We start from the raw sequence: 16,041 nt of genomic DNA, 5'->3' as shown, positions 1-16,041 counted from the left end.
TACTCTGAACAATGGACGATTGATTGCAGGGTCAGAACTGCTGACCCCAGGATGGCTGTACCATTGTCCGGCACAGCGGGAGCTGGACAGGCACCTCGATGCGGCCAATAGAGGCGCAGGCCCCCTCGCTCTCAGGTGTACTGACCAATGAGGGGACGAGCGAGGGAGAACTGACCGGGAACTCCTGGCAGCGCGAAGTATAATTGAGCCAAGTCCGAAGGGGAAAGCAGAACGCCTTCTCCAACGAATTGCATGCTGTAGAATTCGTTGTATAGTTTGCCAGTTTTGATTCTGTAAAATAAACGGTGCTCTGCTCCAAACTAAAGAAGCTGGTGCAGTCTCTCCTTCCAAAGAACTCGCAAAGACTGGAACCCTGAGGTTCCGGCCTAACATCTGGTGAGCCTGACGCGGGAAGGGAAAGAGACCACGGCAAGTTGGCCACGTTGGCGGATCAGGGGGCAGACAACCTTCGGCCGAAACCTTCTAAGGTGAGGAAGCGCCTGTTAAACCTAAGGCTTCCAGTAGTTAAATTTCTTTAGTTAGTTTCTTGTCTGCTCTCTGACCCTCACCAACCCAAAAAACCGATCAGTTTGGCAGCAGCATCGCAGAATCCTGACTGGTAAGCTACCACTAACCTTTTAACTAGTACCGGTTCGATTTCGCGTTGCTTTCGGAGCTGAGCGCGCCCCTGTTGTTTAATTCGCGTGGCTTTCGGAGCCGAGCGCGCCCCTTGTTGCCTGTTTAATTCGCGTGGCTTTCGGAGCCGAGCGCGCCCCGCGATTCGGAGCCGAGCGCGCCCCTTGTTGTCTGTTTAATTCGCGTGGCTTACGGAGCCGAGCGCGTCCCTGAGATTAACTATTGCAGCGCTGACCGTACTTGACTGCTTGGATCCACGTTACAAAACACTTAAGACCGACGAATCTTGCTATACACACTTGCTGCTAGCATCTACCAAACCCCGGGGGGACAGAGGTCGGATCTCATCTTCTGAACAGGGTTATCCGCACAGACGTCTGCCTTAGACCGGTTGTTAAGAGCAGAGATCTGCCACGCGAAGGTCAGGCTTTGAAAGACGCTCTGTTTTTTACCACGGTTCCCATCAGGGGAGATCCGACATGGGGGACCTGATCTCGGACCGCCGAGGCTGTAATGCCTCGGAGCATGTTACTAAGACAGAGGGCAGGGGACTGCGACAGGCTGAGACGGGGATGCAGAGACACCGACAGTATGCGTGGCTTGGCATGTATGCGGGTGACAACCAGTGTGGGGCTGGCCCAGTGAGAGAGAAAGAGTGAGTGCTGTGACTTTGACGGACGTGGCGAACGGGAGTGTTGCAGGAACACTTACTCCCAGGTCTGGACCTGCTAGACCACGTTGGCAGCGAGGCATCGGGGTGCAGCGGGCCTGCACCGGCAGCCTCTGAGAGAGAGAGAGCGTGGAAAGCTGTCCAGCAAACAGGAGCAGATTTGCAGCTCTGTGAGTTTGTGAGTTTTGTTCCCTGGATTTAACGGGCTGGGATTTATCTCTGTGGACTCACATTGATTTTTAGGGTTAATGACTTCTGTCCTCCCAACATTGTGTACTGCCCCACTATCATTTTTAATTACTCTTTACTTGAAAAGGTAGAGATGGGTACAGAAAGGTGACAGAGTAAGGGATGGTGGAGCATTTAATTGTCGGTTGTGCCGTCCTAAGACGGTAAATCCCGGGGTGTCCCGGGGTCAGCTTGGTTCTGGCGGGTCAACTTACTTTTGGCGTGTTTGCTCAGTTTTGGCACGAATGCTCAGTTTGGGCGGGATCCGTTTAGTTTTGGCGCGAATGCTCACTCTTGGCGGGATTGCTCGCTCTGGGAGGGGCTACTCGTTTTCAGGGGTCTGCGACCCTAACAGATCGACCACTAAGCCACCACTACATCGGAGGGACACGTAGGCGCGATTGTCCTGGTCCAGGGGATAATCCGATGGGAAGGTCTTCTTAAATTATCATGATGATGACATGAATCATGCTTCTAACTACATCTTATTCGACAGGTTGTACCCTCTTTTTTTTACTTTTGAATAGAAAATACCGAACAACAACATGCGCAGTGCAGCATTACCATACGGTGGCACAGTGGCCACTACTACTCGCCCCTTTTAAAGTGGTTTTCATGCGACCGCTGTTTGCCCGGCATTATCGAAGCCGGCATTAGGCTCTGACATCCCCCAGCCCACTTATTTTTGCCTATTCCTCCTTTTTTCCTGGTGGCTGCAGATCTCAGGTCTCCAACCGGGACCTGCGACTCAGCAGACAGTAAAGGGTTTGGCCTAGCTCATTCATCTTTTTTCCTCGCGACCAGTCACTCATTTTTTGTCCGCCGACATGGCTGCTTCAGCCATTTTTTCCACTCTCATGCTCACGGATTCTTTAATGACGAGATGGGGGCACTCATCCATCTTTCCGCCTATGTCCTCTAATTTTTTTTTACTGACCTATCTTACACACCCATTTCATCCTTTCTCTCAGATCCACAGATTTTCCCTTACGCTAAAGTGTTATGCGCGCTCATTCATCTTTTCATTACAATCACATGCGCACTCTTTCGTCTTTTAAGATCATGTTACACATCCATAAATATCACAGTCAAAAAGGGGGGTGCAAGCTCTAGCTGACAACACTCACACATCCACTCACTAACAATCAGATGATTTCGAGCTAGAACAGTGTTAACCTCTCTGCTAGCTGAGCAGCCCCTTGTGGCTCTCACTCTCTGTTTCACACAGATACGCAGCACCTGCGCACTCTCTTTTGGCTATGACACACGGCCCTTCACACACACAGATTCTTGCATACACAAGGATTATACTTGCACCTCTCGTTCTGTATCTCATTCAGGGGGACAAGTTCCCTCAGGCAAACAGTCCAATTTCGTCCCACCGCAAATCTCCTAATTGCCCAGAGTTTTACATTACTCACCAGGGTCCCCGTGACAAAGGCCCCCTCTCCATAATCATCATCATCCCTTATACTGAACGGGCTGAAAACACATGGGGCAACGCATGTGAGAGTTGCCCAAGGCAGTAAGTCCGTTCACAACCGCTGGTGGGCCCCTGACTGCGGTAACATATGGAAAACTTGGGTGCAGGGTCTGAAGGGAGGATGACAATAACTGGCACCATTTCCCCCATTGCCCCAGGTCAGGGAGGCCAAACGTTGCCCTGAATTCAATTCAGGAGACTGAGCCCGACAAGCACGTGGGAAATGAGGGGGCGTAACAGAGCCCTGCTTTGCCCTACGTCTCTGCGTAGCGATAGGGTCGTTGTCCGTCAACACCGAACGAGGTCTGTTCTGTGATATCTTTGCTGGTATTTTGGGAATGCTTTTGGCTCTCTAACTTCTTCACTGACCCTTGTCCTGAGTGATCCACCTTGTTCACCGTGGATTCCGCTGCGAGCAGGCGGGTAGTCGTAAAAGTAAGATTGTGCCCGTGGTTGATGTTTTACGTGCATTTTCTCTAAATTTGTCTTCAACCTTTGCCCTGGGGAACCCACCTAGGGTAATGAGTTCGAATCCCCTCTTGACATCACCTCCCAGCTGGATGAGGGGGAGATTATTGCGGGTCGTGAGGAAGGGTATAGCCCGCTAAAGGGGGCCGTTGCTACTAGGCCAACCGTCCAAGCGCCTCTCCTCGCCACTAGTGTGGGGGAGGAGAATTAGGTCCCCTGGTCACGTAGCGACTTTTGAGAGAGAAACCTGCCATGAGATAATTTAGGACCACGGACAGACGAGACGGCCTCGTTTGACCTTTTCTGAAATCTTATACGGCGGTCCCCACCAGATAGCTTCCCCACCACCCTCTCCCTGGATGCATGGGGGACCCTCAGGCTAAAACACGGGCAGGACGTACATGAATATCTGGGAAGAGCAGGGAACAATTCGCCTGAAGAGGAGCTTCAGCAATACGCAGGTGCCTTTTTTGCTGATGTTACCCATGCTTTCTGAGTTGCCTTTGTGTTTTTAAATTACCTCTCAACAATATTTACGAACAGCTCGGGGTTCTCCCCTACGTGCGAGTTATGCTGTGCACCCTGGGAAATTAGGGGGCCCCCTGTGCCATGTTTTTCGTAACCACACAGTGGAAATTTAGCTGCTCTATTGTCCTGTTGCCACGGGTCACCCATACTGCAACAGAGCCGACCCTGTATGTTCGTGATCTCACACCCGACAACTTTCTGGTTTGTCATTTACATAGTGTACACGCTGCAGTTGTTACAGTTCCTGCGCGATGCGTGGTGCATTCACCCATGTCCAGCTCATCTGAACTGATTACCTACTTTATATTCCTCCTGTTTTTTCGGTTTGCCTCCTAAGGAAGTAACCTGCGCATACGACAATCTGTTTTAATCACCTGTGGTGACAGTGGACATAGTTTGCCTTCCCCTATACGGTGTACTATTTCTCCCCTTTTAACTGTTGCCAATCCTTTGACCCCCTCTAGGGGGTCACCCTATTTTTTCGGTAGAGCTCTTGGCCGGATATTTTTACTTTTCAACATTTGGTTATTTCATGTGCATGACGACGTTTTTGCGCCTGCAGCTGCTAGTGCAGATGCACGACAAGCTATAACCGAGACTCGTACTATCTTGCATTTTCATCATTGTCCCGGAATTTATCTGCCCTGTATAGTGCTATTTCCCAATTGGCTGCAGCCTTTCCTACTGAATGTCTTCCACAGCCTGCGCACGTTTGCTTTTTACCTTTTTCTGATTAAGAAATGCTGCTACTTGGTATCTTTTCCGCAGTTACCTCTCCCAATACTGAATCAGTGGGGTGGTTGCAATTTTTTCGCTTTTTTCTGACTCTTTAACAGTAAGACGAACAATTCCCCTACAGGATGATCTATTTCCCCCTGTTTCAATTGCCTTTTGTGGCAGCCAGTGGTCAGGGACCTTTTTTCCCTCTGATTGGAGTTCACAAATTGCTCTGGCCTCCTTTGTATAAGGTACTATTTCTTCCTTTTAGACGGAACCACTCCTTCTACCTCACACTGGGATCACTCTATTTTTTTTAGGTGACAACTTCGTACAGGTCCATGGGCTGTGAGAAAGGTTAGGGGTTAGGCCTACCTTCACTTTTTTTCTCTCTCTCATTGTCTTGATTGATATCTGGTTTCTCCAGTTCTGTTGCACAACTGGGTGGGGGGCAATCTTAGTGAATGCATTGGACATTTCGCACTGGCCCCCTCTTCCTTTTACTAGATGAGACTTCACATCCAGAAGTACTGGCATGGTGATGTCCGTTGAGTCTAATAGCAAGGAGCTTTTCCAGATCAGCTCACCCAATGGCTCCGCCTTCACAGGAATGTGCTAATGGCGGTTGTTAAATACAATGCTTTTATTTCCCATACTGGTAGGATGTTTTCTGGCTCACCTCACCAAATGTCACCCTGGGGATGGCAGGACACCTTTCACCACATTTCTGCAGCCCCATCTCCCTGGTTTAAATGTAATGTGGTATCATTACTTTTCAACCGAACCCCCCATACGCTGGGCTCTGCACTCCTCAACAGATGCCTGCGCCGCCACCAACTCCGAATACACGACAGCCTGCGTGTGATCTCCTACAAACGTGCAGGGACATATGGAATACATGCTGTGGGGTGACTTCCATTCATGAACCGTGGAGCCGGTTTTCCGTGCGGCCAGTTGCATTAAGTGACTCACGCCTCCCGATGGGAAGCCAGGCGAGTGGGGATCTGGCGGTTATTCTCTCCAATGATGCACTACCACCTCTGAATGGGCTACGGGTGCAGGCGTACTAAATACTATCTCTCCGGTGCATGTCAGCGGTCTCAATGGCTTTCTTTCGAGTTCATCCGATCGCGTCGCCCACGGTGGTGCGCTATGGTTCTGCTCTTGATGCTACTCAGTACTAACTTTTCTCAGGAACGAGCACTCCCACACCCGCCTACCAGGCGGTGGTGCTACACCGGCTGCCCGCTACATCCCCTCAGGGCCACGTTCCCCTAGATCCCCATACACCACGGGCTGCATCACTGCGGACGCCGCACAATACAGTCTACGATTTTCCGCTGTGACCCTGCATGTTCCCCATTCTACCCCCTGGTGTGAGTCTGGCATCTGGCGGGGCCCCGATCATAACATCCGTCGCGTTGCCCTGCAGCCATACCCCACTGACCCTTCCTACGTCCACCGTTTACACAGCTGCTGCCTGGGGTGGGGGGAGGGGGGAGTTACTTCACGCACTCGCGGTTGCTTCTGTGTACACTCCTCGAGTCGGCTTAACCTTGGCGGTTTCAACGATTTTTGCATCCTGCTCACCACTGCCAGTCAGACGCTCTCTCTAACGGCAAGGGGGACTATTGTTGTACTAATTCTAAAACAGTGCTCTTGCCTTGACTAATGTACACACATTGGCGACTACCTTTAATGCTCCTCTGTTCCGGACAGATAGCAGGGTTCTATCTGTATGTGTTTACTCCTACTCCCCCTACCCCGTACTAACCCTGGGGTGGGTCGGTGTGCTGTCCAGGTACCCCTTCCATCATTGGCAACGTGCACACTAGCACTGTCCGCTACATGCCAGCATCAGGGAACACTGTGTGCCCCGGCGACTCGCCTAACCATCATAGCGCACGGCCTCTATCAACGGATTCGCCTAACGACCACGAGGAACAGCCACTGGCCACCACCCTTCGCTGTAAGGATTGATGACTGGTTAGCCAAGGACGGGTGGGCCTCCTTGGATGAGAGGCTACCTAAAGCAGGCACAGTCAAACTGTGGGGCCCTACGTTCGAGTCGTACTCAACGCTCGCACCAATGTCTGCGACTCATGATGGTTCTATGAGACATTCTTCTCTGCACCAGACCCGGGCCACAGTACACCTGTTCGCTGCGCTTTGATTACTGCCGAGAACAAGACCGCTGCTAGTGTCCCATTTCGTATCCCTCACAAATTTACACTTGGGTGTTCCGTGGACTGCAGACCTAAGCCCCCAGCCGATTTATTGCTCTTCTTTCTCCCCTCTACAACTCTTCCGCCCGTTACTATACTAATCTGTGATACCTTCATACCTTCACCACTTCCCCAACCTCTGTCTGTCGTTTTACCATAATTGATTAATTTGTCCTTTTGTTACCTTTGCAGAGGAGCCCTCCCGGAGCTGGACCTTACTTTAGATTTGCATGTTTTTGTTTAAATTCTCTGTATGTACCTTGTTACGCGGGCGTCGCGATGGGGGGTGTGTGGCCTCTAAAAGAGGCCAAGGGAGGGAATGTTGGGGAGAATACACCATCAGATTGCCTAGAGTGGGGCTAGGGAGGGTAGCACTATTGCTACAGCAGACATTACCAGTTCCAGTCCCCAAACAGTTAATCACAGCCATGGGGGAGAACCTAGCAACTGCAGGGCTACCTGTCTGAAGTAACATTCCTCGCTGATTAGATCATGTCAGCCAGTATCAGACTGCCCCATTGAGAACTCATGACTAATAAAGGAACCGGTAACTGTCGAACGGTGTGAATTGCGCTATCGGAGTACATGATTGTTAAAGCATCTGTTAATGTACCTACTAGAACGAATTCCCATCGAAACCCATGATAAATAATAATGATTGTTAATTCGCTTGCGGAAAACCATTGACTCTGTTACGGAAAACACCTAGCCTGTCAGACACATAGTAATGAGATCGATACTCTGAACAATGGACTATTGATTGCAGGGTCGGAACTGCCGACCCCAGGATGGCTGTACCATTGTCCGGCACAGCGGGAACTGGACAGGCACCTCGATGCGGCCAATAGAGGCGCAGGCCCCCTCGCTCTCAGGTGTACTGACCAATGAGGGGACGAGCGAGGGAGAACTGACCGGGAACTCCTGGCAGCGCGAAGTATAATTGAGCCAAGTCCGAAGGGGAAAGCAGAACGCCTTCTCCAACGAATTGCATGCTGTAGAATTCGTTGTATAGTTTGCCAGTTTTGATTCTGTAAAATAAACGGTGCTCTGCTCCAAACTAAAGAAGCTGGTGCAGTCTCTCCTTCCAAAGAACTCGCAAAGACTGGAATCCCGAGGTTCTGGCCTAACACGGTGGATGTGGGTGGAGGCAAAATGGCGCTGAAGAATGGTGACACAATTCCAATGTCAGCGACATGATGAAGGGACTCAAGCTGGCCCACTGCTTTGTGTTAGTGTTGGACTCAGCATAGGGGTGGAAGAGCCTAGATCCAAGCCAAAAACTAAGCACCTAACAAGAAGGACTAGAACGTTGAACTTTTCACTTAATTTTTTAGTGTTTTACCTTTATATTCTACATCTTAGTTTATTTTCTGATGGGGCTGGATAGTGGCAACATTATACAACTTTTCATTGTATTTGTAACAAGTACAGGTGACAATAAATCAATCACTCAATCAATATTAAACCTTAGGAATAAAATAGAACTTAATCGCTTAAAGTCATAGTCATAGAGATGTACAGCACGGAAACAGACCCTTTGGTCCAACCCATCCATGCCAACCAGATATCCTAACCCAATCTAGTCCCACCGCCAGCACTGGGCCTATATCCCTCCAAACCCTTCCTATTCATATACCCATCCAAGTGCCTCTTAAATGTTGCAATTGTACCAGCCTCCACCACTTCCTCTGGCAGCTCATTCCATACACGTACCACCCTCTGCATGAAAAAGATGTCCTTTAGGTCTCTTTTATATCTTTCCCCTCTCACCCTAAACATATGCCCTCTAGTTCTGGACTCCCCGACCCCAGGGAAAATACTTTGCCTATTTACCCAATCCATGCACCTCATAATTTTGTAAACCTCTAACCCCTCAGCTTCCGACGCTCCAAGGAAAACAGCCCCAGCCTATTCAGCCTCTTCCTATAGCTCAAATCCTCCAATCCTGGCAACATCCTTTTCTGAAACCTTTCAAGTTTTGCAACATCTTTCTGATAGGAAGGAGACCAGAATTGCACACAATATGCCAACAGTGGCCTAACCAATGTCCTATACAGCTGCAACATGACCTCCCAACTCCTGTACTCAATACTCTGACCAATAAAGGAAAGCATATCAAATGCCTTCTTCACTATCCTATCTACCTGCGACTCCATTTTCAAGGAGCTATAAACCTGCATTCCAAGGTCACTTTGTTCAGCAACATTCCCTACGACCTTACCTTTATTACCAGATGCTTACCAAGTAGCTAGCTTTTTCCCTCATCATAGAGTAAGAACCAACACTCACAGAATAAAAATGTTAGAACGAGTAAGGGGGCACCTACTTCCCTGCCTCAACCTACTTCCAGCATGCTGTTTAAAACTGCACATGTATGAATGAAAAGAACCAATCTAACACAATGAAGAATGTATTTGTTCATTCACCTTGAACATGCAAAAAAAAAGATGGTGTAGCTTTCTGATCAGGCACAGACCTTGCTATAGCTAACCTTCCTGGCGAGGTTGGCACAGGCTTTAATATCAATGGATCCCAGACAAGCCCCCATTGCTAGAGATAGGTGGCATGGTGGCTCAGTGATTAGCACTGCTGTATTACACCACCAGGGACCTGAGTTCAATCCTACCCTTGGACCACTGTCAGTGTGGAGTTTGCACAGTCTCACCATGTCTGCATGGGTTTCAGCCAGATGCTACGGTTTCTTCCCACAGTCCAAAGATATGCAGGCTAGGTGGATTGGTCATGCTGAACTGTCCATAGTGTCTAGGGATGTATGGGTTAGGTGGGTTAGCCATAGGAAAATGCAGCGTTACAGGGAAAGGGTGAGGGATGGGTCTGGGTGTGATACTCTTTGGAGGGTTTGGTATGGACTCATTGGGCCGAATGGCCTGTTTCCACACTGTAGGGATTCTATGGATACTTTGCCCAAGTGTAGTTTCTGTTGACAGCTGGCTTAGAAGTGTTTTTTAACTTGTCCTTGTTTTATAGGTTTCAAATCTGTTTACTCGTGATGAGATGGATGAAGTTAATAATGATCTCACTCCTATAATGAAGCAGGAGTTTCCAAGGAGGCCTCCAACCAATGAGAACCTGTATGAATACTTTATGAGCCGGGTCCGGCAGAACTTGCACCTTGTGCTTTGTTTCTCACCAGTCGGAGAAAAGTTCCGTAATCGAGCTTTGAAATTCCCAGCGCTGATTTCTGGGTGTACCATGGATTGGTTCAGCAGATGGCCAAAGGATGCCCTAATTGCAGGTACGATCACATACGCAGCACACAGGACACTACATCACAGTAACCAAGATTCAACATGAGAAACATTGGCCAAGATTCAACATGAGAAGCTGTTGCCAAGATTTTCAGTTTTGAAGTTAAAGGCATGGTGTTGAGTGTCTTGGTTCATATCCATAAACACCACAAGAGCGTACCTACCTACTTCTGCAGGATACACAATACTTTGGCCTCAATCACTTTCTGCAGTCATGACTTCCAGAGGCCCAACACCCTCTGGGTGAAGAAATCTTTCCTCAGCTCGCTCCCTTTATCCTTAAACTGTAACCAGAATACCTGAAGCTTTAACATTAGTTTGCAAAGCATTAATGACTTCAGTAGTCTATTGCAAGTTCAGTGATTATTCTTTTATTTTAGAGCTTTAAAACTATACTCTCCCTCTCCCCACTTTTCAGCTGCTTAAGCATCATTGCAGACCCTCTCCCCACTTTCCCCCCTCCCCACTTTTCAGTCCCACACAATCGCGTGCATCTCAGCTCATTATTTATATAAGCCAGATCGTGCATGAGTTACTTTGGAAAACATGGTGAGTGAACTGGAAGAGCTGAACGTGGGGTGGGGCTACAAGGGGATGGGTTCAGTGAGGGGGCCAGTGTGGGACTGAAAAGTGGGGAGGGGGGAAAGTGGGGAGAGGGTCTGCACTGATGCTTGGGTGGCTGAATAGTAGGGAGAGGGAGAGTATAGTTTTAAAGCTTTAAAATAAAAGAATACTCACTGAACTGGCAACAGACAACTGAAGTAATTAATTCTTTGCAACCTAATGTTAAAGTTTCAGGTGTTCTGGTCACAGTTTAAGGATAAAGGGAGTGAGATGAGGAAAGATTTCTTCACCCAGAGAGTGTTGGGCCTCTGGAATTCACGACTACAGAAAGTGGTTGAGGCCAAAGCATTGTGGGTCTTACAGAAGTAGGTAGATATGCTCTTGTGACTAAAGGGATCAAGGGATATGGGGGAAAAGTGGGATTACGGTATGGAACTCGATAATTAGCCATGATCTTATTAAATGGTGGAGCAAGCTTGAGGGGTTGAATGGCCTACTGCTGATCCTATCTTCTGTGTTTCTCTGGAGCTACTCTATAGGGGAGATGTAATGGATGTGATTTTAGTGAACACTGTGTAAATGGTAGAACTTAATATGAAACAGTTTTATTTCACAAAGATTTGCATTTGTTTGTGACCACATCTCAAAACATCTCACATGCTATGAACCTCTCAAGTTGCAGTGACTGCATAAAGAGACAAACATACAGTGATTTAGCTGTGACTTCACCAATCCATGGATAGCACTGTATAAAGTCATAGCTTTTTATTTACAGAAGTGTGTCAGTTATTTTTTTTAAAAAGCATTTGTAACAGTTGTCTTGGTGACAATTTAAATGCTGTGGTGTTCTGAGTGTTTTGACTTTAAGTTTGATGGATTGGTGAAAAATGTTGGGAATATTGATAAATTCCTCTAATTCTGCTTCTGTGAGAGTCTGATTCCCCACATAACAACACAAGTACAAGAGGTGTTGTTACTCTGTGTCATCTAATGAAGGAGATGCTGAGACTGAACAAGTAGCCCCTAAAAGGTTCAAGAAGTCTTAGGAGGAGGATTAATTTTGAGCCTTGCACAACAAGGATATCACAAAACAATGAATAACCTCCTGCTGTCTGTAATGATAAGTGGTACTAACTTCTTCCACTACCTCACATTCACATCACTCACTCTCACTCTGCTACTCCATAACCTACAAGAGTCTGCAGTACATACGCTTAAGGGCTCAGACCCACCTAGTTCCTTAAAACTACTAAACCCTCCTGCCCACTTACTGGGGGTGGTTTCCACCTTCTACGGTTGTTCATTTTCAAAAACTGCTCCTGCAGCCGTTTCAATCATGTCCAACCCTTCTCTTTAGCCCAGTGGCGGAAACATTGGCACACAGCTATGGCGAGGTTCGTTTGTGAAAATAAAGCTCCTCACCCCATTGAGCTGGCCAGGAAAACCAGGACTGTTACCGTAATGATGGGGAGACATGAATGCGCCAGCGACCCAGTAAGTAATATAATTCCCTGTTCTTCCTGGATCATCATGGAAGCAAAAGCATTTATCTGCATATATTATTCCTCAGTTCTTTATCTGCTCTTCCACAAACATTAGCACCAGTGCCAATACAGGAAGCCACAACCTGAGTCATCTTGTGCCACCGTTATCTTTAAGCAAAAGACTGTGACCTCCCTCACTCCCCTCCTCCGCTCCACCCCCCCTCCCCCTGACCCCCCCCCCACCGAAAAGGATGCATCAGCAAGGTATTTGTTTGTATCCCAACTGGGACCATAGCATGTGAGATGTTTTGAGATGTGGATGCACATAAATACAAATCTTTGTGAAATAGACATGGGGATACAATCTGGTGAACAACAGCTGGAGGAAGAAGCCCTTAATATCCATGGCATTCAGGGGAATGCTAGAGACCAGGCACTTGCTGAGCTCCATGTTGAAGATGTGACTCTGTCCTTGACCATAAATCACATGATCAATCTACAGAAAGAGACAGGGCATATCAGGCATTGGAGGTCCACAATGCAAGATGAAGGAGTCATTGCTACGTTAGCTCCAACATGAGATCACTCAGCTGTACTCTTGTGTCTTTTTCTGTTGGGTGGAAGATACAAAAATTTGAAAACATGTACCAACAGATTCCAGAACAGCTTCCTCCCCACTGTTATCAGACTTCTGAACAGATCTCTCATATATTACAGTTAATGTTTCTCTCCATCTTCTCTGTAGCTATAACACTATATTCTGCAGTATATCACACTATATTATGGTGTGGTTTCCCTGGAAAGCATGCAAAATAATACTTTCACTGTATCCCAGCACGTGACAATAATAAATCAAATCAAGAAAGGGAGACCTTGGCCCAGCAACATTCCCAGATATGTGCCCAGACCTGCATCCATCACTGTGGCCATGGGTGCTCAGCCTCAATGGTGGTGTGAGGGGAGAACACTATCACTGAGATGTGGATTAAGTGTGAATTGAAGGCAGATGTACTGCATTGTGTAAGCACTGCATTCCTGATTACTGAAGGGGCTCTTGTGATACAAGGTTAGTGTCTCTATCTCTGAGCCAGGCAGCCTGGGTTCAAGTTCCATCTGCTCCAGAGGTGTTGTAATAACATCTCTGAACAGGTCGATTCGAAAATATCTAAGCCATGATTACTGGAACAGCCCTTTAGGTGACCTTACATTGCAGCCCTGAATTCCTGAAATGATCATGGCCATATTCCTCAATTAAAATGGAGTCAAATCCCAGGCATGCTTTGGACCAACCGCATGACTGACTGTGGCCAGCCCCCAGACTAGAATTAGGGTAAAAAATGAGGTCTGCAGATGCTGGAGATCACAGCTGAAAATGTGTTGCTGGTTAAAGCACAGCAGGTTAGGCAGCATCCAAGGAATAGGAAATTCGACGTTTCGGGCATAAGTTCCTGATGAAGGGCTTATGCCCGAAACGTCGAATTTCCTGTTCCTTGGATGCTGCCTAACCTGCTGTGCTTTAACCAGCAACACATTTAGCCCATTCCTGCATTGACTCTTGCACTACCCCCAAAGTGACTGGTGTCCACCCTCAGCCCACTGAGCATGTCTCCTCTTTCCTTTCACACATGGCCAAGCTGTTTATGTACATGTGGTGTTGGCACATTTGCCTCCTCTGACATTAGCAACATCACCCTGTTGTTTAGCAACAACTTTCTGCCCTTCACATTGATGCTTGACTGTTTCCTACAGCCACGTGCTCCTGCTTTGTCTTCTGCACTGAAGTGACACTCACAGCCTCAAACTGTCAGCCACGCCCTCTGTGCTCAAGTGCCATTGTGGTATAAAATCTACTGCATGATCCTGTCCACTGAAGTACTAACTGAGAGGCTGAAACAGGTACCTTGCCATGCTCCAATAATGTGGAGAGATAGGTCAGGCAGACATGTCCATGAGCCTTGGTCCCCATGGAGACACATACTGAGTTGTAGAGGTTACAGCAAAACTGAAGTCAAGGACTCTTGAGCAACATTTGGTACAGGCAGCAAAAACTATGTACTGACCAGGACTAGAGGCTGAAAAATAAAGTCACCAGGTACATGATTGGTTTATGCAGACGAGTATCGTCATTGTACAGAAGTTGATTGAGAAGGGGAAGTTCAGTCCACCCAGTCAAGTAATTAATGAGATGGAAATGCATGAATATAGGCTTCTCTCCACCTGATGGTAAGAAGCTCAATTTGTTACTTAAGAAAATAGAACTTTGCTGTGAAAGTTACTTTGGCACAGAGGATCATCTGATTAACTCAACACACTCACCATTATTTTCACCACATCAGAGTGTAAATTGAACCCATTAGGTACCTTGGTTTCCATCATTTGGCTAACTTTATTTATTTTTAATTGCCATTTTCTGACCTTTTTTCTTCCATTGTTTCATTGCAGCCATTAGCTTATTTGGAATTCAAACTGATGCAGACAGTCCTCATGTTTTGGCTAATTGATCTGGGAGGTATCCTGTTTCTCTCAACATCTGTCAATGTACACTTTCCAGCAAAGAATAATTGGAGAATGACCAAGTTCAAAGATCTTGGCTAAAATTCCTTAACCCTCTGACTTAGGGTACTGAGGTCAATTGATGCCTTTGTTCATTGGATCATTGGGGAAGCTCCTAATTTAACCTTAAGACATTTGGACACTGTATTTACTTTCTTAACTAAGCAAAATTTGTTTAACAGAATTAGTGTTAAAGTGATAAACTAACTCAGTTTGATCTTGGACTGTGAAGCAGAATTCTTATAATGACATTAATATCCTGGCAGTGATGCTTGTTAAAATAACATTGAGTTCTACTTTACTCTATACATTAGTTTATCACGTTCTAAGGAAGCAATGTGTTTTGACAATACTGCAATTCTCTGATTATTTAAAAATAATAACGTTGTGTTGGAAAACTAAATTGATCAGCTTAATTAGATTCAAGCAACTTGTTAAATGGATAGTCAAAACTCCATTTGGACTAATTATTTGTAAGTAGTAAAGTATTGCATCTGAAAACTGGCTAATTTAAAATGATGTGAAGGGGATAGTGTTGGACTGGGGTGGACAAAGTTAAAAAATCACATGACACCAGGTTATAGTCCAACAGGTTTATTTGGAAGCACTAGCTTTCGGAGCACTGCTCCTTTATCAGACGATTGTGGAGTGTAAGATCGTAAGGCACAGGATCTTTTGCTATAAATTCTGTGTCTTATGATCATATACTCCACCATGAAGGAGTGTGCTCTGAAAGCTAGTGCTTCCAATTAAACCTATTGGATTACAACCTGGTGTTGTGTGATTTTTAACTTAAAATGAACCTTATCATTTTTTTCTTTGCTGGAAGAAAACAGAATAAAAGATTGTTTTGTGAATATTAAATGACCAGTAAATTATTCAATATTCCAATATTAAAATGTAAAAATTATTAGATTTATTTTCAAAATGATAAGCTTGTCAATTTCTGCAGATATTACCAGCTACATTTATTTGAGAAGAATTTTGCTGTTATGGCAGTATTTTTGAGAATCCAATCAATGGAAAAAAGAATAATGATATTTCCAAAATAAAGCAGTGAGTCATAGAGATGGGCTATAAAATGTACCTCATAAAATTAGATTTCAGTCAGTGATGTGTTTGGAATTGAGTCCGTTAGTCAAGGATGAAAAACTCATTTTACTCATTTGCACAAAGGAAAAAAATGTGTGTCTGAATGTTGTACTGATCCATGTAA

General features: G+C 46.4%; 1 protein-coding gene across 1 annotated transcript in view; it reads left to right on the top strand.

The window, feature by feature from the left end:
* Positions 1 to 16,041, top strand: part of LOC132824077 (dynein axonemal heavy chain 5-like) — a 285,827-nt gene that overhangs the window by 174,390 nt on the left and 95,396 nt on the right. The window contains 1 exon segment of the mRNA XM_060838346.1: positions 9,944 to 10,211. Within this exon segment, the coding sequence (XP_060694329.1) occupies positions 9,944 to 10,211 (268 nt within the window).

The sequence above is a fragment of the Hemiscyllium ocellatum genome, chromosome 17 (assembly GCF_020745735.1).
Source record: "Hemiscyllium ocellatum isolate sHemOce1 chromosome 17, sHemOce1.pat.X.cur, whole genome shotgun sequence".
Lineage (NCBI taxonomy): Eukaryota > Metazoa > Chordata > Chondrichthyes > Orectolobiformes > Hemiscylliidae > Hemiscyllium > Hemiscyllium ocellatum.
Note: the sequence above shows the minus strand (reverse complement) of the source record. Positions and strands in the feature narration are given on the sequence as shown.